The sequence below is a fragment of the Leucoraja erinacea genome, chromosome 5 (assembly GCF_028641065.1).
Source record: "Leucoraja erinacea ecotype New England chromosome 5, Leri_hhj_1, whole genome shotgun sequence".
Taxonomy (NCBI): domain Eukaryota; kingdom Metazoa; phylum Chordata; class Chondrichthyes; order Rajiformes; family Rajidae; genus Leucoraja; species Leucoraja erinaceus.
Window position 1 is genome coordinate 49760083 of NC_073381.1, and position 23030 is coordinate 49783112.

A 23030-nucleotide genomic window follows, 5' to 3' on the forward strand; every position below is an offset into this window, starting at 1 on the left:
GTTTATAGCACTTACATGGCAGATCCTGATATGTTTGAGGAAGGGGCTGTTCTGGGAGCCTTTTCCTTTTACTGTTGGCTACTTAACTCTATACCACCATTTACAACTGGATGTGGTGGGACTGCAAAACACTTGATCTGAATGCAACACATGTTGCACCTAGTGTGGTTCAAAACCTGTGTGCTTCATCTCCAAGCTTGTTAACAGTTTAACAGACTGTCAGCAACAGGACAGTATGTGCATTAAATATCATAAAGTTAAATATATTACAGCTATGTTTTCTACATGAATCTTGGTCTAACTACTCCTTACAATGACTACTCAGGAGAAACACCTCGAATCACCTCCAAATCATCCCAAATGTACCTAGTTGTCTCATGTTTAATAATCAGAGGTGACAGAAGATGCAGAGGTAATAATCAGTGCTCCATTTATGGACATGCATTGAGAATGGGCAAGATTGTACACATCCAGCAGTGTTGCACTATTAGGGTTGAGGATTTAATAGCAGTCAGTGAAAAGACATTCTAATGTGTGGTAATGTGTTATTTACAAAGACAACAATTTCAATTAAATGTGAAAATATACAATTTTATTTCTTTAGCAGCTGCCAGTCAAGACTGCGGCACAATTATCTAACCAGTGCAAATAATCAGAGCAAAAAATTAAATCACTTCAGCATCTAGCTTTATCCAGTGGTTTCGTCATTGTACATTCGGTGTTCAGATTCTCAAACAGCCTACAAAGCCATACACTTGTACATAAAACACTTGTACACATCTCAAACTAACAATGGGAAACTTTTGATAGTCTGTGTTCTGCTGTAAAATGACAAGTCATAATTTATAATCACTTAAAATTTCCAGATATGAAAAGTACTAATTATGTAATCAACGAGAAATGAAAAAGGCCTTCATCATGTCTTGATTGCATCACTTAACTCTAAGTAAATTAAAATGAGTTTACACACTTAGCCCCCAATGCAAAGTTTCACTTCATCAGTTTTGTAGCTAACTAAATTTGAGTGGCCATTTCTGATTTTTATTCTAAAACTAAACTGTTTGTTTTTAGTGTCAATACACTGTAAAGATAAACCTATAGTTTGTGCTTCACATGGGAGTTGCACAGGACAAAGCAGTGACAGGGACAGGTAAACCTTTTACAGCTGACAAATTGATGAACCATATAAATTTACTATAACAGGCAACCAATGAATCCCTTATAGTCTTTACTTGAATAACCCCAAAACTGATCTTGTTCCCCACTCGCACCCCATTAATCCTACTTCTCCATTTTGGACCTTACAATATTTACAATTGCTTTCTGTGGCAAACATTCACATCCTGAACAATTCCCATTGTTCAGACATTTCTCCTAATTTTTCTACTCACTTTCTTGGTAGCAATTTTTAACCTAATGATCTTGGCCAACTCCCCAACCAGAGGAAACTCCTTTTCCTCCACCAAGACCGTTCACAATTTTAAAATCTCCCAATTCTTTCTTTACCCTTCAAAGAGAAATACTCACAATCAGTTCTCAGTCTTGGCAATCAACCTGCTGAAACTACATTAATTATCAACGAAAGATGGCAGTCAAATAAATGGCATTTCCCATCACCAGGGTTGTCTGCTCTCCAGTTGGTGTTATGACAAAAACAGTGGACCGTTAAGTTTTCAATGTTTACAACACCTGCCTACAAATAGATGGTGCTGTATGTACATAAAGCACATGAAAGTGAAAGATAGATTTGTTTCATGTTATACACTTCATTGTTGGGTTACTGAACAATTAGATAATATTAAATAGATTTGTATTTATTTCTAAGATTTGTAATGATATTGCCAGTTTTGATTATACACGAGCAGCATTCCCTCTTGTTTCAGTAGCTGTTAACATAGAGGTTGAGGCCACCCAAAGTAATATAATGAAATGCTCACTTCAAACACTTCTAATGGTGTTGCTAACTTGCTATATCCCTGGGAAGGAAGCATCCTGCAGGTTTACAAGGGAGATGGCCTCAAGTCATTCGGCTGATTTTGCAGGCAGACATCTTTGTGGGGGGGGAGGGCGATTCAGGAAGGAATTTGATTTATGAAATTCCAGCCTTGTATTTGGTGCCTCTCACCAGCCTTTCTTACTGTTACCCTTCTGTGTATTCCCAAATAACACAAGAATCCCAGCTAATGCAAACAGGAAAACCTCCAAATAGTTCCCTCTAACCTTTATTTGGTGACAGCTCAATATTACCTGAAAAAAACATTTTTTTCTAAAAGTGTCTAGCAAAAATACAACACCGAGTGATTAATGAAATTAGTTCTCAGAGGAATTCGCCTACTAATTTATGGAAATAAAACAAATTTATTAAATAATAGAAAAATTTACATGCATGTTTCAAAAAAGAAAGAAATTTAACTTGAGCTGATTAATCATGTCTCATGCCTATCTTAGTTCTTTCAGGAAGCAATTAAAATAATGCAAATATAAAATGGCTGGTACAATATTTGTATATTTGACAACACACAGTAAAATAGAGTTTAATTCCCTCCCTACATTATACCAAATTCTGTACTCTGCTAATATCAGGAAGAATTTGCAAGGGGCAAAGTATACTTGTGCTAATCTTCATTATCCCCATCTATTGAACTAACCAAAAATGGGCCACTGGATGACTTGATAACAGCTGCCAACTCATTAACTGTCAATGTCCCCATGTGTGGGGGGGGGGGGTAAAGCGAATCAAAATCTAAACTCTCTGCTTGCCGACTCATGGTACCCATCGTGACAGCGAATTCACTAATTTACGCTTAATGTGAAAAAAGTGTCGCTAGGCCAGCCTACCAGGAGTTAGATACATTTTCCCTTTCTATGCAGCTCACAATTTCAATACTTCATCCTGGTAAGGTTAAAAGAATGTAAACAATCAAAGGGAAGTTAAATTAACAAGCACCATTTGATTCAATATTCAAGGGATATTGGGAGAAAGCAGGAACGGGTTACTGTGTTTGGATGATCAGCCATGATCATATTGAATGGCGGTGCAGGCTTGAAGGGCCGAATGGCCTACTCCTGCAACTATTTTTTATGTTTCTATATTACACAAAAACTTTTGTCAATTTTCAGAAGCAACACCAGAGGGCGCAATTTAACCATTTGTGTTTTACCTTTCTTATGAGCAAGATGCTTCTTCATTTCATTCAACAGATTTGCAGTATCCCCCCAGAAAACTAGCTATATTGCAAATTTCCATAACAGATCCTTAATGAAAATTGTTGTTTCTTTAGTTTTTTTCCCCCCTCACATAAATTCGGCTAGTGTGAATTTTTATTCCACTTCTCAATTTTATTTGGTGGCGATTTGCGAGTTCCTTTGGGGCATATTTTCATTACCTAAAGTACTGTAGTGCAGTGATACATTATAGTATCTATATTGTGTTAATTTTCATTTGCTTACTATAACTTCATATTTTAAAATCAATCCGAACCAGCTGCTTGAATCCCTCCTGATAAATGTGATAAGATAACCTGCCACACTTTTGAAATTTAGTATTTGCACATTTCAGTGCCACCCTTTCAATGTCATAAGGGGCTGTGATGCAACTGACAGTCAATGATAAGAAAAATTGGGATGATGCCTGCTGTGGATTACAGCAGTTTTTCTGCTCCAGTAAAATTATGGACAAAAATGTCACACAGTAAATCACATTAAATATTAATACTATACACAATGAGAATTCATAAATTTAGATCACAGTTCTGCATAATTTTACCTGCAAAACATTTCTCATTCAAATTATTTTCACAGGATCTCAAATTCTTAAAATAAATTATGCAAAGTATTATTTTTCCTTTGCAAAACACTTTCCTTGGACATTGTCTGAAAATCAACTTTTGTTAATAAAGGGGTTCTGTGAGTTCATGAGTTTACTTTATTTGAAGTAAAGTCAGTCCTCATTTTATTTTAACTACATGGTTAAAAGTCAAAAGATTAAAAAAATAACAAAACAGAGAACAAAAATAAAAGTCAATGAGACACCTTTATACGAGAAACCATCATCCTATAATATTATTGACAATGTAGATCAAGTATACCATCCCTTATGAAACAGTAACTGCGTACAAAAGTATAACTGATTAGTTTGGTGTTCAAGAATCTCTTCTTGTGTGTTCATATCTGATTTGAGATTGATTGGCTCTCAGATACAATTAAAGTACTACAATGCAAGAATTTATGATATTCTGATTGACGTCTAGGCTATCACAAAAGAAAGTTACAATCAGTTGGGCGCAAAGTAATTGAACTTTAACACTGCTAGCTTGAAGTTGAACTGCTTGAGATTAGTATGGGCAACTGAGGAAAGACAGTCAGTCCCCTGTGAATCTAATTCAGTTCCTCAACCAGCCTTCACAAATGACCAACAAGCTGAGTTTTATGGTTCAAACTCAATAATTCTTGTGTTGGAGGGAAATGAAATGGAATCACTGTGGCTGGGAATATTGATACAACTTGCAGCACTTGTGAAATCCCAAAAGAAAGACGATTCTAGTTTTGGAACAAATCCACTCATTTGAAGTTCTTATTAGGTCACATACAATTCTAATGAAAAGCAATATACTCCAAACAAAACAAAAAAAACATTGGGCTTTGATTAATACAGGGAAAAAAATATCCATAGTAATCAGATGCATTTCTTATTTACAAGCATAAAACCAACTAAAATGAACACAGCTGAAATGCTATAGGTTTAAAAAGCAAGGCAAATAAAAAGAGTCTTGGGTCATTAGTGCCGATTTGCAATGACTCCTCACTGATTTAGGATTTTGAAAGCCGTCTTGCCACATCTGCATAAGCAGCTTCAATTTCACTGTCTGCAGCGCATGTGTTGGTGAACTCATCCCTAGCATAGGCAATATTCAGGTATCGCCAGACTCCAGTCATTTCCGTCGGGATCTCAAAGTTTCGATATTTCTTTGCCACAACCTGAAATGCAATAGAAGCAAAGCATTTAATTTAAAATTCATGTTGGTGCACCCCGCTTTGAGAAAAAAGTCTAACAACAACCTTCCTTGATTGTGTTCTCTTCCCATCTTCCAACCAGCCAAAGTTAAATTCCCTCCACCCACCTATATACACTATAAAAAGTATTGTGCTTGATATTTAGTCAGGTTAAATATACTTCCCACAATTACAAAATTTATACTTTTAGTTTATGATCTCAACAAAATGCAAAGCTCCATAAAATTCCCGGAAAGAAATTGCTGGTCCCTGCAGCCCACTGTTATCATGACTTTCTCTAAAGGCTGGAAAACCGTGGTTTAGAAAATATCCACGTTCAAGTAGAAAATGGGATTTTCTGATCACTGACATCCAGTAAGTGAAACTTTAGGTGGACACAAAAAGCTGGGGTATATAACTGGCAGCATCTCTGGAGGGAAGGAATTGGGTGATGTTTCGGGTCGAGACCCTTCTTCAGATTTAATGCAAGATAATGCTGTTTGGAACCATGCTTTCATCATATACCAAGTAACTAGCTTGGTATATTCCCCCCAACTGATGAATGCATAAATCCAATCTACTCTAATGATATAGAGAAGGCCCACTGGTCCATCCAATCAGCACCAGAACTGCTTTTGGCCTCAAAATCCCCACAATGTCCATCCTACTTGGAATCCTTGGGTTAAAAATGCGGCAATTATGAGCAGAATAAATGGAAACCTCTCATCTTCTTTGGCACTTAAACATATATACAATAAAGGATGGGTGGATGTTGGTTACCTTCATGATATGCAGCTTGGGTAGAAGATTACAATCAGCCAATGTTAGTTCATCACCATCAAGGAATTTGCGACGAGACACAGTCACTTCATCAACACTGTCAGCATCAATCTCTTCAGGCAATGGAGAATTCAAGTATTCATTCAACATCTTCAAGGCTTTGATCAGATTTCGTGCAAGACCTGAAAGTTACCAAATATATATTCAGCATTTATTCTCAGATTATCAGTTCGGATAAAGGGTCTATGAGCTAAAACATCAACTCTGCCTCTCGTCACAGGTGCTGTCTGACTTACTGAGTCTGAAGAAGTGTCTCGACCCGAAACGTCACCCATTCCTTCTATCCAGAGATGCTGCCTGCCCCGCTGAGTTACTCCAGCATTATGTCTAACGTCTGACTTGCAGTGTGTACACAGCATTTTCTGTTCTTATAAATGCCAATGTTGCCCAACTTCCCTTCATCTCCAATAACAACAGTGAATGAAAACAATGTAATTGGGAATAACAGTTGCAGTTGACTGATTATATGTGCTCTGCCCCTCATCAAGAGGAGAAAACTCTCAATCATTAGCAAGGCTTAATCACCGAATTGTAATTTTTTGGCACATTAGCATGTCAAAAAGATTTCAATGAAATACTTGGATTAGAGTGTCTAGTTTTTTTTTGTTTAGTTTAGAGACACAGTGCGGAAACAGGCCCTTTGGCCCATCGAGTCCACACCGACCGGCGATCACCCTGTACACTAACACTATCCTATACACACTAGGGACAATTTACAATTTTACCGAAGCCAATTAACCTACAAACCTATACGTCTTTGGTGTGTGGGAGGAAACTGGAGTACCCGGAGAAAACCCACGCAGGTCGCGGGGAAAACATACAAACAGCACTCAAGATCAGGATCAAATGCGGGTCTCTGGCGCTGTAAGGCAGCAACTCTACTGCTGTGCCACCCCAAGGTTGCAAAACTTTTAATACATTTCAAATATACCCCTTTTCAATGATCAAATTTCCCATTCAATCACTGGGCATTAAACATATGTTCCTCAAACCACTACTGACATATAACAATGTTATTGCCCAATAACTAAACCTCAATGTTTGTGTTTATGTGTCATTCCTTACTGACACTATGTCATGTTGTCCCTTGCGGGCGGAGCACCAAGGCAGATTCCTTGTATGTGAATACTTGGCCAATAAACTTGTTCATTCTTATTCATTCATTAAATATAAATTAACTCCATAGAAGAAAAAACATGCACCATTCACTTTTATAATTCCAGCCTTAGAAGATTTCTTGAAGGCTTTATAGCTTTTAATATTAATAAAATAGCTAATATTTCACTAACGTTAAATGAAATTGGCAGGATAATGTTCATTGAAAGCGGATATTATATCCCCCTGATTTGATAGAAATATTGCACTGGGAGCATAACGACAAAGCAACTCCATGGAATCACAAATCAATGTTAAATATAGTACTATGTGTTGGAGGACAGCAGATCAGGCAGCATCTGTGGATGTAGACAGGCTTGGTGGGACCCTTCTTCAGAATAGGTAGAATGGGAGGTGAGATGGTGGAAAAAAAAGAGGTGGATACAAGGGGTGTGGGGGGGGAGGGTGTTAAAGGCAGATACATGAACTAAGTGACAAAGGTTAGAGGTGAAAAGGATACAAAAATATATCAGACAACAAGAGGAGAAACTAAATGTAACAGACAGATGGATAATGGTAGGAGACAGCATGGAGGAAAAAGTGGGGATAAATAGGAAATAGGACTGGGGGATGTGAGAAGAGCGTAAGGTGGACTCTGTGGGCCAAAGGGCCTGTTTCCGCACTGTGTCTCTAAACTAAACTAAAAAAAATAGGTGAGGAACAAGGTGACTGGGGTGGTGGGGAGTTTGGCGGTAACTTTGTTTTCTGTTCAAAATTCCAGCAGCTGCAGTTTCTTGCGACTCCAGTTAAATACTGCGTAATTTTTTGGTGCAAATACAAGCAGGTGAAAAGCTGTAATCAGATGTGAACTGATTGTCCATTCTCATTTTAAAGGCAATTACAAAGAATTAGTCTAAAATAATCACTTCCTGTAGAGCAAATGGGACAACGCGAGGATGTATTTAATCTATTTAAACATCTTCAGTCAGTTTAAGAAAACTTAATTACTAAAGTTCAGTTACAAACCTTGTTGCAAATACTTGAAATGTTCGGTATTTTTCCATAACAGTTACCATCAAGACACACAATTTGCACCAGTTAACAGCTGCACATACCATACCTGTTCTCATTAAACAGTAATATTTATATACAGAGAAAGAGTAAAGTATGTTACTCAAAGAGCATGAAAGGTCACCTTAGGATTTTCAAAATTATATTGCATTTCCAAAGATTAAATGGAGGAGAAATATTAGTGTTAATTTTGAATGGGTGAGTAATAAAACAAATTAAAAGAGCAGTTATTAGAATATCACCTTTTAAACATTTGCCAACGTAGTAACAGCAGCAACATCCACTGTGGTAGATGAATCTGCACTATATAAAGATATCATATCTTAAATTATTTCTCGGACTTACTCTCGGACTAAAACCTATCAAAGCTCAATGCATTGAAACTTTTCCCAAAGTCACATTCAGAGAGAATTGTGGCAGAGAAGAATCCAGGAATTGAGATTAATTTGTAATTTGTTGCATTGCAACAAATAATTTTGTTAACCAGGGTGGTACTAATTGGCTGCAGTATTTGCAGATATCTTCAACCTCTCATTACTGAGGTCTGTGCTTTTCAACAACACTCAATGACTGCTGACCAGTGGAACTAACATCCACTTTGGGAGGTTGGATATGGCACATTTTAACTCCTACCACAACAAGAACCTTGACGCACTACAATTTGCCTACCACCATATCAAGTCATCGGAGGATGCGTTCTCACTGGCTCTCCACTGGACCACTTGGGACAATAAAAACACATGCGTCAGGCTGTTGTTCATAGACTACAGCTCAACGTTCAACCCCATCATCTCCTTCAAACAGGTTACCTAACTCACAGAACATGACATCCCTCTGCACCTAGATCCTGACCTCATCAAACTGTACGAATTGGCACAACACTTCTCCTCAATAAGCATCAGCACAGGAGCACCTCCAGGCTGTGTGCTCAGCCCCCTGCTCTACTCATTCTATACTCATGTCAATGTAGCTGGACACAGTCCCAACTTCATCTTAAAATTCAATGATGACACCACTTGTTGGATGAATTAGATGAGTCAGAGTAATAGGCGATCGATCGATCGATTGACCAAATTGTGCCAAAACAACCACCTTGCTCTCAACGTCAGTAAAACCAAGGAACTGATTATTGATTTTAGAACAGGAATGTCAAAGATCCACAAACTGTCTTCATCGACAAGAAAGTCATGGAGAGTGTCAACAACTTCAAATTCCTGAACATGCATATCTCTCAAGATCGGTCCTGGACTCAGGACATTGATGCAATCAAAAAGAAAGCTTATCAATGCCTCTATTTCCTGAGAAGTTTGAAGAGATTCAGTATGTCACTGGATACTCTCTTGAACATGTGCAGGCATATGGTAGAGAGCATACTAACATACAGTAGAGAGCATACTAACATACAGTAGAGAGCATGCTAACATACAGTACAGAGCATACTAACATACAGTAGAGAGCATACTGGCATACGGTAGAGAGCATACTGACATACTGTAGAGAGCATACTAACATACAGTAGAGAGTATACTAACATACAGTAGAGAGTATACTGACATACAGTAGAGAGCATACTAACATACAGTAGAGAGCATACTGGCATACGGTAGAGAGCATATTAACATACAGTAGAGAGTATACTGACATACAGTAGAGAGCATACTGACATGCTGTAGAGAGCATACTGACATATGGTAGAGAGCATACTGACATACTGTAGAGAGCATACTAACATACAGTAGAGAGCATACTGACTGATTGCATCGTGGCCTGGTTCGGCACCTCAAACGCCCGGGAGCAAAGAAGATTGCAAAAAGTGGTGAACACTGTCCAGTCCATCATGGATACTGACCTCTCCCCCCCCCCCCACCATAGACAGGATCTCCAGGAGTCGCTTCCTCAAATAGTTAGCCAACATCAGTGACCCACGTCACCCTGGCCACATGCTCATTTCACCCCTGCCACTGTGAAGATGGTAAAGCAGTCTGAAAACTATCGTCCAGGCATCAGGCTATTAAACAATACAATCTCTAAATAAGTTCCAAACTACATAGAGTTAAGGCATTTCACCGACATAAACACTGAGTTTTTTGTTGTTGTCTATTATGGTGTTTATAGAGTAATTTTACAGAGCTGTTTTGCAGCTGCAAGTAAGAATTCCATTGTTCCGTTTTTGGAAATATGACAACAAAACACTCTTGACTTTTGATATATTTTCCTAAAATTCACCAAGTTTTACATCTGCAGGAAGTACTGTAATCCCAGTTTATAATTATTACATCCATATTTGTTTCAATTTCCTTGGAAATTAAAGTTTTCATTGATGGAGATATCTGAACTTGTTTCCTCTACCAGTCAAAAATAATTTGACAGTGAGACTAAGTGTTCATGTAACATTAATTTTCCCAGAGTTCTTCCCATGAGGAACAATGACCCAAACCATAATAAGGTAACTTTTGGAAAGAAAATGGGAGCTGTTTACAAAGGGCAACACTATCAGCTGCCCCCTTTCTTGTGCCTTGCGGAAATTGAATTTAACTCCTGCTGCAATAACAACTTCAACTACTTTCAAAATTATCTGTGATCAATAAAAAACTTGTTGACATGCATACAATAATCAATGCAAACTTGTTAAATTGAGGTTGTTCCACACTTACGAACCAAGCTGACTTGAAAGTGCTTGATACTGACACTTAATGAATGTTACATTCCATAAAACTGACATCCTTTCTCCTGTCCTTGATAAGCACACATATAAACAATTGCAATCATTAATGTGTTGCGAAAAAATCTTACTCACACCATGCAAAAATGTTCCCAATATCAGGGCTCTCGCTTTACTTTTTTCCCCTGGTGCCAGCCGGGCAACCTAGGCAGCTTTTTAGGTTGCCAAATGACAGTTTAGGTGGTCATTTAAGACGGCTTGCATGACACGTGCGATAATGTGCTCGGACGAAGTGGATAGTTACCAGACAGAATTATGGTCAATGAAGCATTCACATATTATGGCCAGAGTGAGGCCCACTGCAAATTGGAGGAACAGCACCTCATATTTCGCTTTGGTAGTTTACAACACCCCAGAACATTGGCTTCTCCAATTTCAGATAGTCCTTGCTTTCTCCCTCCTATTCCCAGCTCTCCCACAGCCTACTGTCTCCGCCACTTCCTTTCTTTTTCCCGAACCCCCATCCCCCCAACATCAGTTTGAACAAGGGTCTCGACCCAAAATGTCACCTATTCCTTTGCTCCATAGATGCTGCCTCACCCGCTGATTTTCTCCAGCTTTGCCTACCAACAGGATCCCATCACTGGCCACATCTTCCCATCTCCTCCCGTCGGCTTTCTGCAGAGACTGCTCCTTCCGTAACTGCCTGGTCATTTCGTCCCTTCCCACCGAAACCACCCCCTCTCCTGGCACTTTCCCTTGCAACCGCAAGAAATACTACACTTGTCGCTTTACCTCCCCCCTTGACTTCATTCAAGGACCCAAGCCGTCTTTCCAGGTGCGGCAGAGTTTCACCTGCACCTCCTCCAACCATATCTATTGCATCCGCTGCTCCAGGTGTCAACTTCTCTACATCGGTGAGACCAAGCATTGGCTTGGTAATCGCTTTGCCCAATACCTCCGCTCGGTTCGCAATAACCAACCTGATCTCACGGTGGCTCAGCACTTCAACTCCCCCTCCCATTCCGAATCCAACCTTTCTGTCCTGGGCCTCCTCCATGGCCAGAGTGAGGCCCACCATAAATTGGAGGACCAGCACCTCATATTTTGCTTGGGCAGTTTACACCCCAGCGGTATGAAAATTGACCTCTAATTTCAGGTAGTCCCTGCTTTCTCCTCCACTTCCCAGCTCTCCCTCAGCCCACTGTCTCCACCTCTTCCTTTCTTCTTCCCACCCCCTGCACCCTCACATCAGTTTGAAGAAAGGTCTCAACCCAAAATTTCGCCTATTTCCTTCGCTCCATAGATGCTGCCTTACCCGCTGAGTTTGCTCCTTTTCCCTTTGATCGCATGGGATTTCTCCGGGTGCTCTGGTTTCCTTTCAAATTCCAAAGGTGTGCAGGAACCTTTTTCAGACCCAACCCAAAACTGAATATTTTCCTTTTGTCCAGAGATTCTGTCTGACCTGTTGAGTTACTCCAGCTTTTTGTGTCTATCTTCAGTTTAAACCAGCATCTGCAGTTCTTTCCTACACATACGATACTATACGATCGAACTTTATTAATCCAAGGAGGGAAATTGTGTGTGTGTGTGTGTGTGTGTGTGTGTGTGTGTGTGTGTGTGTGTGTGTGTGTATATATATATAGTTATATATTCATATATATATACACTATTTTGTTTTCTCGTTTATAACATTGTTTACAGAGTACCATGTTTAGATATTCTGTTGTGCTGCTGCAAGTAAGGATTTCATTGGGACATGAGAGAATAAAACACTCTTGAATCTTGACTTACGTCGCTAATGTGTGGGATAGAACTAGTGTATGGGTGATTGGTGGTCGGCATGGACTCGGTGGGCCAAAGGGCCTGTTTCAACGTTGTATCTTTAAATTAAACTAAAACATTAAAACCAGAGGAAATCTAAAGAAGGGTCTCTACCCGAAACGTCACCCAATTTCTTCTATCCAGAGATGTTGACTGCTCCATGGAGTTCCGCCACACATTTAAAGCATGGAATCATCTTCACCCTACTATAGGTACCAACCAGACACAACTAAATTTAAGATAAAATGCAATAGGCTGTTATTTTTCAGAATATGGTGGTGGTGTTTAAATTCTGTTTAAATTCCATTTCGAATATTTTTGGAGGACCAGGAAACCAAGCAGCAAGAGTTCCTCCAGGGAGTTACTCCAGCTTCAGCGAGTGATTCTGCGTTGGTTTTCAGCAGTCGCGGCGAGTGGACAGCAATGGCGGCCAGATCTCCCACCATGCAAAGGGAGATAGAAAGTGGCCGACGCCGACCAGTTGCAGTGGCAATGCGCATGTGCAGCACATGCGCACAACCACGGCCGATGATGTGCTGGCCAAAGATCCTCGCTATAGGACGAGGAGCGGGCGGAGACCCGAGTCACGGTCAGCGGGTGGAGACGGAGAGAAAGATAGAGAGAGAGAGAGAGAGAGAGAGAAAGTTAAAGAGGGGGCCCTCTCGGGTGTCCCGGTTGCTCGCCAAGCCGGACAAAATGGCATGGCTTTTAGGTTGCCCGGTGAGACTGTGGGTTGCCATTGGCAACCGGGCAACTGCTAATTTCGAGCCCTGCCAATATGCCCCTGACAGAAACATATCTGGATATTGATGATAACATAACACTAACAGAAGATGAATTCTTCTTCATCACAAAGACTTACGTACGTTTATTGGCCAAGTATTCACATACAAGGAATTTGCCTTGGTGCTCTGCCCACAAGTATCAACATGACATAGTGACAGTTACGAATGACTCAGAAAACACTAAAGATTAATAATAATAAAACATTAATGATAAAACACCATTGATCAAGCATTGTGAACCATTTTGAACCAACAAAATACCAGATCAAAGGGAGGCTACAGATTTTTGGCTGTTGAGTAGAGCAACTACTCGTGGATAAAAATTGTTTTTATGTATGGCTGTGACAGCTTTGACAATACGGAGTCGCCTTCCAGAGGGAAGTGATTCAAAGAGTTTGTGGTCAGGGTGAGAGGGATCAGAGATGATCCCAAAGGCTTAAAATATAGAAGTCTTCCTTGTCTTACTGGGAGACATTGTTATGAAAGTTAATGGCAAACATGTGGCTAGAATTTCCCCTCAGCTTCGTCCAACTAGCCATTAAATTTGACCAAGGGAGCTGGTGGAAGTTGATCAGACAAAAAAAAAAACAAAAAAAAAAAAATCCAAATAAACTTGTTCTCAGTAGGACAAGGAGGAAGAGTACTTTTTCTTCCTCCAGGGCTAACATTCGAGGTTCCTGTTAGCTTGCAGATTCTTTAATCTCAAATCACATCTTCTCCTTCCCCCACCAGTACAACAGGAACCTGACACCTCTTCCATTTCTCAGAGCCAACAATATGCATTAGATGTCCACAGTTTCAATGCATAAAGCAAATGAGGTTCTAAGCTTCAAAATACCTTGCACCCGACTGTAGCGGGTAATCTCTGCTTTTCCATGAGCCAGTGAAATCAACCCTCTGGCTTCAGAGAGCTACTTTGATTCATCATATCATTATGATCCTATAATATACTTCATTAATGACCATCTAGGTTTCCTTGTGCCGAATGAAACGAAAAATAAATCTTTCTTCCAGCTAATTTTCCTCCGCAAATTAAGTACGCCAAGAAAATATCCACATTGTTTTATAATTAACTATTTCACAATATAAAATGTCAAACACCCTCCAGGTGTGGTTATTAATAAACTCCAAGCTAAAACTGAAGTTGCTTATGGGCATTTTAGAAATCCAAATACTTTCCGTATCACTTATTCTTATATTATCCTGAGATAATTTATAGCAAGTATTAACAATGGATGTATTGAAATGTTATTCCTTACATTCTTTACCAATTATTGACTGTGACTGCAGAAGTAAATGTATCTTTCAACATGTGTATCACTATAGCAGCTTTCTGCTAATTTGAACTGTGACAGACCTGGCAATCCAATACATTCACACATTCACAGTTCGTATTGTTAATTAGTGAGAATAAGGTCTTCATTTCTGTATTACCATAATGATATACAATGAGGTCATTATGGCCTCTCAAATTCATAGAGCCACCTCATTCCCCCCTACGTTTCCCTACATACTATTATCCCCCCTCCCATAAGATAGTACCATTCACCCATGCACTGGCCAATTTACAGTGGTCAATTAAATCAACCAACCAGCATGTTTTGGGGATGTGGGAAGAATCTAAAGCACCCAAGGAAGACAAGGTGGTTGCCATTGAAGGCTGGGGTTAAACACAGTTAAGTCAAAAACCCTTTCATAAAGAGCGATTCTAAATGAATAAAGACATGGAAAATGTATCAGACATTGGATGCCATGTGGTTTTGAGTCTCTAAATTATTGATCTTTCTCAACATTCTTGGATCCTTGTCAAGCAGCTCTTCAAAACGCTATGATGTTAGACAAGCAGAATTTGCCCCATGGATAAAAAGACAGGAGCTTGGAGACTCAAACCTGATGTTTCCTCCACATCAACCACTAAGCTAACAATAAAAAACTGAATTTAGAATTTTAGTATCACATTAATTTTAAACAGCCTACATATTTCTCCAAGAACACTCTTGAGGCTTTGACGCCTTTGCCTAAGTTGCTTAGGAACAGACGTGCAAATCCTGTGCCAACTTAGTTCCACTGACTTCCTTTCCAATTACTTCCGTTCCAGAGGAGCTGTTGGTGCAAGTCAATGACAATTACATTTTAATTGGTTCAAGTGTGATACACTGAGTTCAAGGCTGTTGCTACAACTGAGACTATAACCATGAACTGCCGGCCTGTCATATCCACACCAAAAAGCTGTGAATTATTATGTAAGGAAAACACAAATAAATACATGAGAGGATACACAAATTTAGAATTACGAGTCCATTCATTTTTCACAGAAAATGAAACAAGAGGGGTACTGTATGCAAAGGTGCCCCAGCGATTGTACAGAAAACATTTATGGCTTTAGCTATGGTAAAATATCCCGAGAGAACTTCCCTCTATGGCTTAAAACGTCCCAGTTCTGTACAGCTTGCTCCACCTCTTCCCTCACTCCATCTCAAAGAGTAATGTGTTTGTGTCAAACATCCATTACAGGCCATAAAAATACCTATAGCTATTTCACCTATTCTTCATCCCATCCTAGAAACATAGAAATTAGGTGCAGGAGTAGGCCATTCGGCCCTTTGCGCCTGCACCGCCATTCAATATGATCATGGCTGATCATCCAACTCAGTATCCCGTACCTCTCCATACCCTCTGATCCCCTTAGCCACAAGGGCCACATCTAACTCCCTCTTAAATATAGCCAATGAACTGGCCTCCACTCCCGCTGTGGCAGAGAGTACCAGAGATTCACCACTCTCTGTGTGAAAAAAGTTTTTCTCATCTCGGTTTAAAAGGATTTCCCCCTTATCCTTAAGCTGTGACCCCTTGTCCTGGACTTCCTCAACATCGGGAACAATCTTCCTGCATCTAGCCTGTCCAACCCCTTAAGAATTTTGTAAGTTTCTATAAGATCCCTTCTCAATCTCCTAAATTCTAGAGAGTATAAACCAAGTCCAGTCTTTCTTCATAAGATAGTCCTGACATCCCAGGAATCAGTCTGGTGAACCTTCTCTGCACTCCCTCTATGGCAATAATGTCCTTTCTCAGATTTGGAGACCAAAACTGTATGCAATACTCCAGGTGCGGTCTCACCAAGACCCTGTACAACTGCAGTAGAACCTCCCTGCTCCTATACTCAAGTCCTTTTGCTATGAAAGCTAGCATACCATTTGCTTTCTTCATTGCCTGCTGCACCTGCATGCCTACTTTCAATGACTGGTGTGCCATGTCACCCAAGTCTCGCTGCATCTCCCCTTTTCCTAATCGGCCACCATTTAGATAATAGTCTGCTTTTCTGTTTTTGCCACCAAAATGGATAACCTCACATTTATCCACATTATACTGCATCTGCCAAACATTTGCCCACTCATCCAGCCTATCCAAGTCATCTTGCAGTCTCCAAGCATCCTCCTCACAGCTAACACTGCCCCCCAGCTTAGTGTCATCCGCAAACTTGGAGATATTGCCTTCAATTCCTTCATCCAGATCATTAATAGATATTGTAAATAGCTGGGGTCCCAGCGATGTTAGACTAACTGGTCTGTAATTCCCCATTTTCTCTCTCCCTCCCTTCTTAAAAAGTGGGGTTACGTTTGCTACCCGCCAATCCTCAGGAACTACTCCAGAATCTAAAGAGTTTTGAAAGATTATTACCAATGCATCCACTATTTCTGGAGCTACTTCCTTTAGTACTCTGGAATGCAGCCTATCTGGCCCTGGGGATTTATCGGCCTTTAATCCATTCAATTTACCCAACACCACTTCCCGACTAACCTGGATTTCACTCAATTCCTCCAACTCCTTTGACCCGCGGTCCCCTGCTATTTCCGGCAGATTATTTATGTCTTCCTTAGTGAAGACGGAAGCAAAATAGTTATTCAATTGGTCCGCCATATCCTTGTTCCGCATGATCAACTCACCTGGTTCTGACTGACATCTGTTTTAACTAATCTCTTTCTTTTCACATATCTATAAAAACTTCTGCAGTCAGTTTTTATGTTCCCTGCCAGTTTTCTTTCATTATCTATTTTTCCTTTCCTAATTAAGCCCTTTGTCCTCCTCTGCTGGTCTCTGAATTTCTCCCAGTCCTCTGGTATGCTGTTTTTTCTGGCTAATTTGTACGCATCATCCTTCGCTTTGATACTATCCCTGATTTCCCTTGTTATCCATGGATGTACTACCTTCCCCGATTTATTCTTTTGCCAAACTGGGATGAACAATTTTTGTAGTTCATCCATGCAGTCTTTAAATGTCTTCCATTGCATATCCACCGTCAACTCTTTTAGAATTAATTGCCGGTCAATCTTGGCCAATTCACATCTTATACCCTCAAAGTTGCCTTTCTTTAAGTTCAGAACCATTGTTTCTGAATTAACAATGTCACTCTCCATCCTAATGAAGAACTCAACCATGTTAGGGTCACTCTTGCCCAAGGGGGCACGTACAACAAGTGCTAACTAACCCTTCCTCATTACTCAATACCCAGTCTAGAATAGCCTGCTCTCTCGTTGGTTCCTCTACATGTTGATTTAGATAACTATCCCGCATACATTCCAAGAAATCCTCTTCCTCAGCACCCCTGCCAATTTGATTCACCCAATCTTATATGTAGATTGAAGTCACCCGTTATAACTGTTTTGCCTTTGTCACACGCATTTCTAATTTCCTGTTTGACACCATCTCCAACTTCACTATGACTGTTAGGTGGCCTGTACAGAACACCCACCAGCGTTTTCTGCCCCTTAGTGTTTCGCAGCTCTACCCATACCGATTCCACATCCTCCAAACTAATGTCCTTCCTTTCCATTGCGTTAATCTCCTCTCTAACCAGCAACGCTACCCCACCTCCTTTTCCTTTCTCTCTATCCCTCCTGAATATTGAATATCCCTGGATGTTCAGCTCCCAGCCTTGGTCACCCTGGAGCCATGTCTCCGTAATCCCAACTATATCATAATCATTAATGGCTATCTGCATGTTCAACTAATCCACCTTATTACGAATACTCCTTGCATTGAGACACAAAGCCTTCAGGCTTGTTTTTACAACGCTCTTACCCCTTATACAATTATGTTGAAAAGTGGACTTTTTTTATTTTTGCCCTGGTTTTGTCTGCCTGCCGTTTTTACTTTTCACCTTGCTACCTATTGCTTCTACCCTCATTTTACACCCCCCCTGCCTCTCTGCTCTTGTACCCATCCCCCTGCCACATTAGTTTAAATCCTCCCCGACAGCACCAGCAAACACTCCCCCAAGGACATTGGTTCCATTCCAGCCCAGGTGCAGACCGTCTTGTTTGTACTGGTCCCACCTCCCACAGTTCCAATGCCCTAAAAATTTGAATCCCTCCCCCTTGCACCATTTTTCAAGCCACGTATTCATCTGCAATATCCTACTATTTCTACTGGCCCGTGGTACTGGTAGTAATCCAGAGATTATTACCTTTGAGGTGCTACTTTTAAGTTTATCTCCTAGCTCCCTAAATTCACCTTGTAGGACCTCATCCCCTTTTTTTTAACCTATATCGTTGGTGCCAATATGCACCACGACAACTGGCTGTTCACCCTCCCCCTCCAGAATGTTTTGTAGCCGTTCAGTGACATCCCTGACCCTTGCACCAGGGAGGCAACATACCATCCTGGAGTCTCGTTTGTGGCCGCAGAAACGCCTATCTATTCCCCTGACAATTGAATCCCCTATTACTATTGCCCTTCCACTCTTTTCCCCCCCTCAAGTGCCGCAAAGCCACCCATGGTGCCATGAACTTGGCTGCTGCTGCATTCCCCTGATGAGCAATCTCCCTCAACAGTTTCCAAAATGGTATACCTGTTTAGGAGGGAGATGACCGCAGGGGACTCCTGCACTACCTGCCTACTGCTTTGCTGGCTATTGGCCACCCGTTCCCTTTCTGTCCTCTTACCTTTTACCTGCGGTGTGACCAACTCGTTGTACGTGCTGTCCACGACTTTCTCAGCATCGTGGATGCTCCAGTATGAATCCAGCCGCAGTTCCAATCGTTCAGTGCGGTCTGCCAGGAGCTGCAGCTGTACACACTTCCTGCAAACGTAGTCACCAGGAACACCGACCATATCCCTGATCTCCCACATGTTGCAGGCTGAGCAAACCACGGGGCCAATCTCCACTGACATAGCTTACTCCCAAATTAACTCTATATTAAATATTAAAAAACACAAAACTTTATCCTTTAAACTTTACTAATAAATACTGTACACTCAACTCCCAAAATCCTTAACTCCCAGAATCCTTAACCTGAAGGCAGAAATGTAAAAATGTAAACCCGGTCCTCTTCCACCAATCAGAGGCTTCCACCAGACTCCTTCTCTGGAACGTTGCCGATTCTTTCCATTGCACTTGCTCCCATGATGAAACTTTCCATGCAGGTGATCTGAAAAGCCATGTTCATCTATATCAAGTTGCTGCACTGAACAGCTCTGTAAATTCCCTATGTTAGGAAGCACAATCACCAGAGGAACATCAGCACAAAGGCTCGTCACTGCCATTGAGGATAAGCCAAGAAATTCTGGTTTCCAAGATGCCCAGAAATTGTTGATTTGTTTACCAGCAATCCCCATATAGCTTGAATTAATAGTAATTGATACATTTCTGCTGCCCCCTGAAGACCTCACCAACAACTTTATCCAGTCTCTAGGCAATGCAATTCAAAGGGCATTGAATATTGTAAAATAACGAGGGCAGTACACTGGTGCAGCGGTAGAGTTGCTGCCTTATAGCACCAGAGACCCGGGCTCGATCCGGACTACGTGTACCACCTGTACGGAGTTCGTATGTTCTCCCCGTGACCACGCGGGTTTTCTCGGGTGCACCAGTTTCCTCCTACGCTCCAAAGACATACAGTTTGTAGGTAATTTGTAAATTGTGCCTAGTGAATAGGATAGTGCTAGCGTACAGAGTGATCGATGGTCGATGTGGACTCGGTGAGCTGCGGGGCCAGTTTCCTCATTGTATCTCTCAAGTCTAAAACTAAAGACTAATAGACAGAACAATGGAATTGCGAGGGGTACAGCCGGTTTAGGAGCCAGTCCACGTTATTCTGTGCAGCCACACACTAAGGGGCGGTTGATGATGATGATATCAAAGAACCCTCAAAAAAATTAGTGGGAATTGAGAAAACCTTTCACCACTGGTTTTGGGCAATTATCTCAGCCCAGGGATTGTGGGGCAGAAGGGCTTCAGAAGATCCTTCAGGATCAAAATGTTTTGCTTCATTTACTTCACCAATGGGTTCTCAAAGGTCTTCGATTTAGTTTAACAGTTAACACTTGAGATAGCGTTCCCCGCCAGATTCTTAAAACATTTATCGAAAAATTCCACATGTGCCTTTGGGATTTTTTCTCTCCATTCTTCTTTCCCTTCCTTCCATTCTCCACTCTCCTCCCCAAACTAACACATTAGCAATTTGAACTGTATCACACGGTTATAACATTTTAGTCAACAAACAAAACGTAACCTTTATTTCTATTGTATATAAAATTTGCTCCTAATGAGGTCAGGATCGTTTACCTTGGCTAAACCCAATCAATACCCAAAATTTGTTTAGGACTTTATTCATGCTAAAACTTCATAAAATGGCATCAATACTCTCCACTCTATAGGTATGAACTGTAACTCTCACCGTCATTAGCATTAAGCCTTGTGTTTTTAATGAATGCTGAAAACTTTGCAAAGATGTCAATTCCAGCCGTATTAGAGTTATGTTCCTTAGCAGCAAGCTTGGGATACCTGAAAGAAATACAAAATATCTTTGATCATTATGTCCCACTGTCACTAGATGTAAGCAATGCAATAAAATCTGACACAAAACTAATGTACGGCCATAACATTCACGGAAACGCAAACTTTTTCTTTCTTTGAATTTTTGATTATTGGCCTAATGCTAGTAGTGGCACCAATTTCACGCCACTGTAAATACAGAATAACCTTCCTATTCCTTTGCAATTTATTCAGTTAATATTCATAATATTTTTAGAATTGATTCTGCATTTTAGTATTACTTTAACTTCTGAATTTGTGCACTTGACAAGGCCATTAGTATCTGTTTAGGAAACCAATCCGTATTGATGTTAACTACACTGCACATTCCCAGCAATCCGGTGCTTCGAGTACTGCCAGATGCAGAGTATATTCTATTGTAGTAGAATGCTTTAACTACCATACGAGTTGAGTTTAGTTTATTGTCATATGTACCAAGGTACAGTGAAAACCTTTTGTTGCGTGCTAACCAGTCAGCAGAAAGATACACAATTACAATCGAGCCATTCGCAGTGTACCAATACATGATGAAGGGAATAATGTGAATTACGTTAAGTGCAAGATAAAGTCAGTAAAGTCTGATCAAAGATAGACCGAGGGTCCATGCAGTACCAATGATTTATATTCAATTTTGTATACTAGTCATCCATGGCTAAGTCAGGTTTGTCAGTTTGGCATCTCTACATACCGTGTTAGTGCTGCACCATTATTTCTTATCTACTCTATATTAGGCAAAGACTAACAAATTAGATGCACATGACCAGAATCATAAAGATCTCTGGGAGCCAATCCTTCCATCCTACTTGTTCCATAGATTTCAAATAAAACGTCACCAAAAGTGCTGGTTAACATTATCTTTCAAAAGATGAGATAACATTTCTCCTGACTATTTTGTCGACTTTCCACAAATATCACTTGGAAATTCTCAATTATAATAATTACAGATGTTCATGGTTTAACATGTTTATTCGCGTTGCACTTTAATACCTTTGAAACAGGAATTGTATTTTAATTTCATTCAAATACACTTAGGCCAGAGCAACAAAAGAGAATTGTCTCTTTATAATTATATTCTCAATGTATCCACTAACACACAACATTATGTAGAATGCAGCATCTGCTTCAGGTGGTATATTCCTCCCATTAAAGCCCTGTTCCCATTCTCTTCATAGATTTAGTAGTGACAACATGGCAATCTGTTGAAGTCCCAGTGACAAAATCTCCAGTTACATTATTCACAGATGCATAAACTTACATTAATTAAAGGTGGCTGTCTTTCAAATTAGAACAAGTGCACAAAGGAGGGGAATAAGAAATAACTTCGATATACTAAATTGTAGGGCATATTTCAGCAGTTCTCACCAATAGTCCAGCATGTAATTAATACTTAGGTCAGCAAATGACACATCAATGATTGACGTTTTTTACCGCAGGCAAATGCTCAGAAAAAAATCCACCTGTTCATTTCCTTTGGGTCTTTTCCCCCTCTCCTGCATATTAGATCTAATTTTGTAAAAAAATAACCCTTCCAAACTATCAATTAAACGTTTTGTATAAATATATCCTTTCTAATTAAATTAAATGATAATAAATGCTGTTGCATGCAAAAGGAAAAAACCCAGGTTTGAAAATGAAATTCACTCTTTGACCTTGTGTCCTTAGTGTGATTACAACAACACAACAGACTCTTACTGTTGCTGCTCTTCGGGAGTTGCTCAGAACTGAGGAGGCCTCTATTCTAATTCCATGGTTTGGTGGTTGCTGATTAAGTCTATATATGTTCAGCAGACTACAATAAATGTTGCAGTACCTAAAATGTGCAGATGGGTCATTAGGGATATTCAGCATTCAATTGGCCATTTGGTTTGGTCTCCTTACGTTTCTGAAAAGATTCTGGTAGCTTGGTGCCACTTTGGAGGTGCCTTCTTTTGAGCAGTTGAGAGTCAGT

General features: G+C 40.2%; 1 protein-coding gene across 2 annotated transcripts in view; it reads right to left on the bottom strand.

Moving 5' to 3' along the window:
• Positions 1 to 552: 552 nt before the first annotated feature.
• LOC129697221 (chloride intracellular channel protein 5-like) overlaps positions 553 to 23030 on the bottom strand; it is a 120361-nt gene continuing 97883 nt past the window's right edge. For both annotated transcript variants that reach the window (XM_055635559.1, XM_055635560.1), the window contains exons 4-6: positions 20946 to 21052; positions 5773 to 5954; positions 553 to 4977 (exon numbers count right to left, since the gene is read on the bottom strand). In XM_055635559.1, coding sequence (XP_055491534.1) covers positions 4810 to 4977; positions 5773 to 5954; positions 20946 to 21052 — 457 coding nt within the window. In that variant the 3' untranslated portion in view covers positions 553 to 4809. The remainder of the gene's footprint in view (positions 4978 to 5772; positions 5955 to 20945; positions 21053 to 23030) is intronic.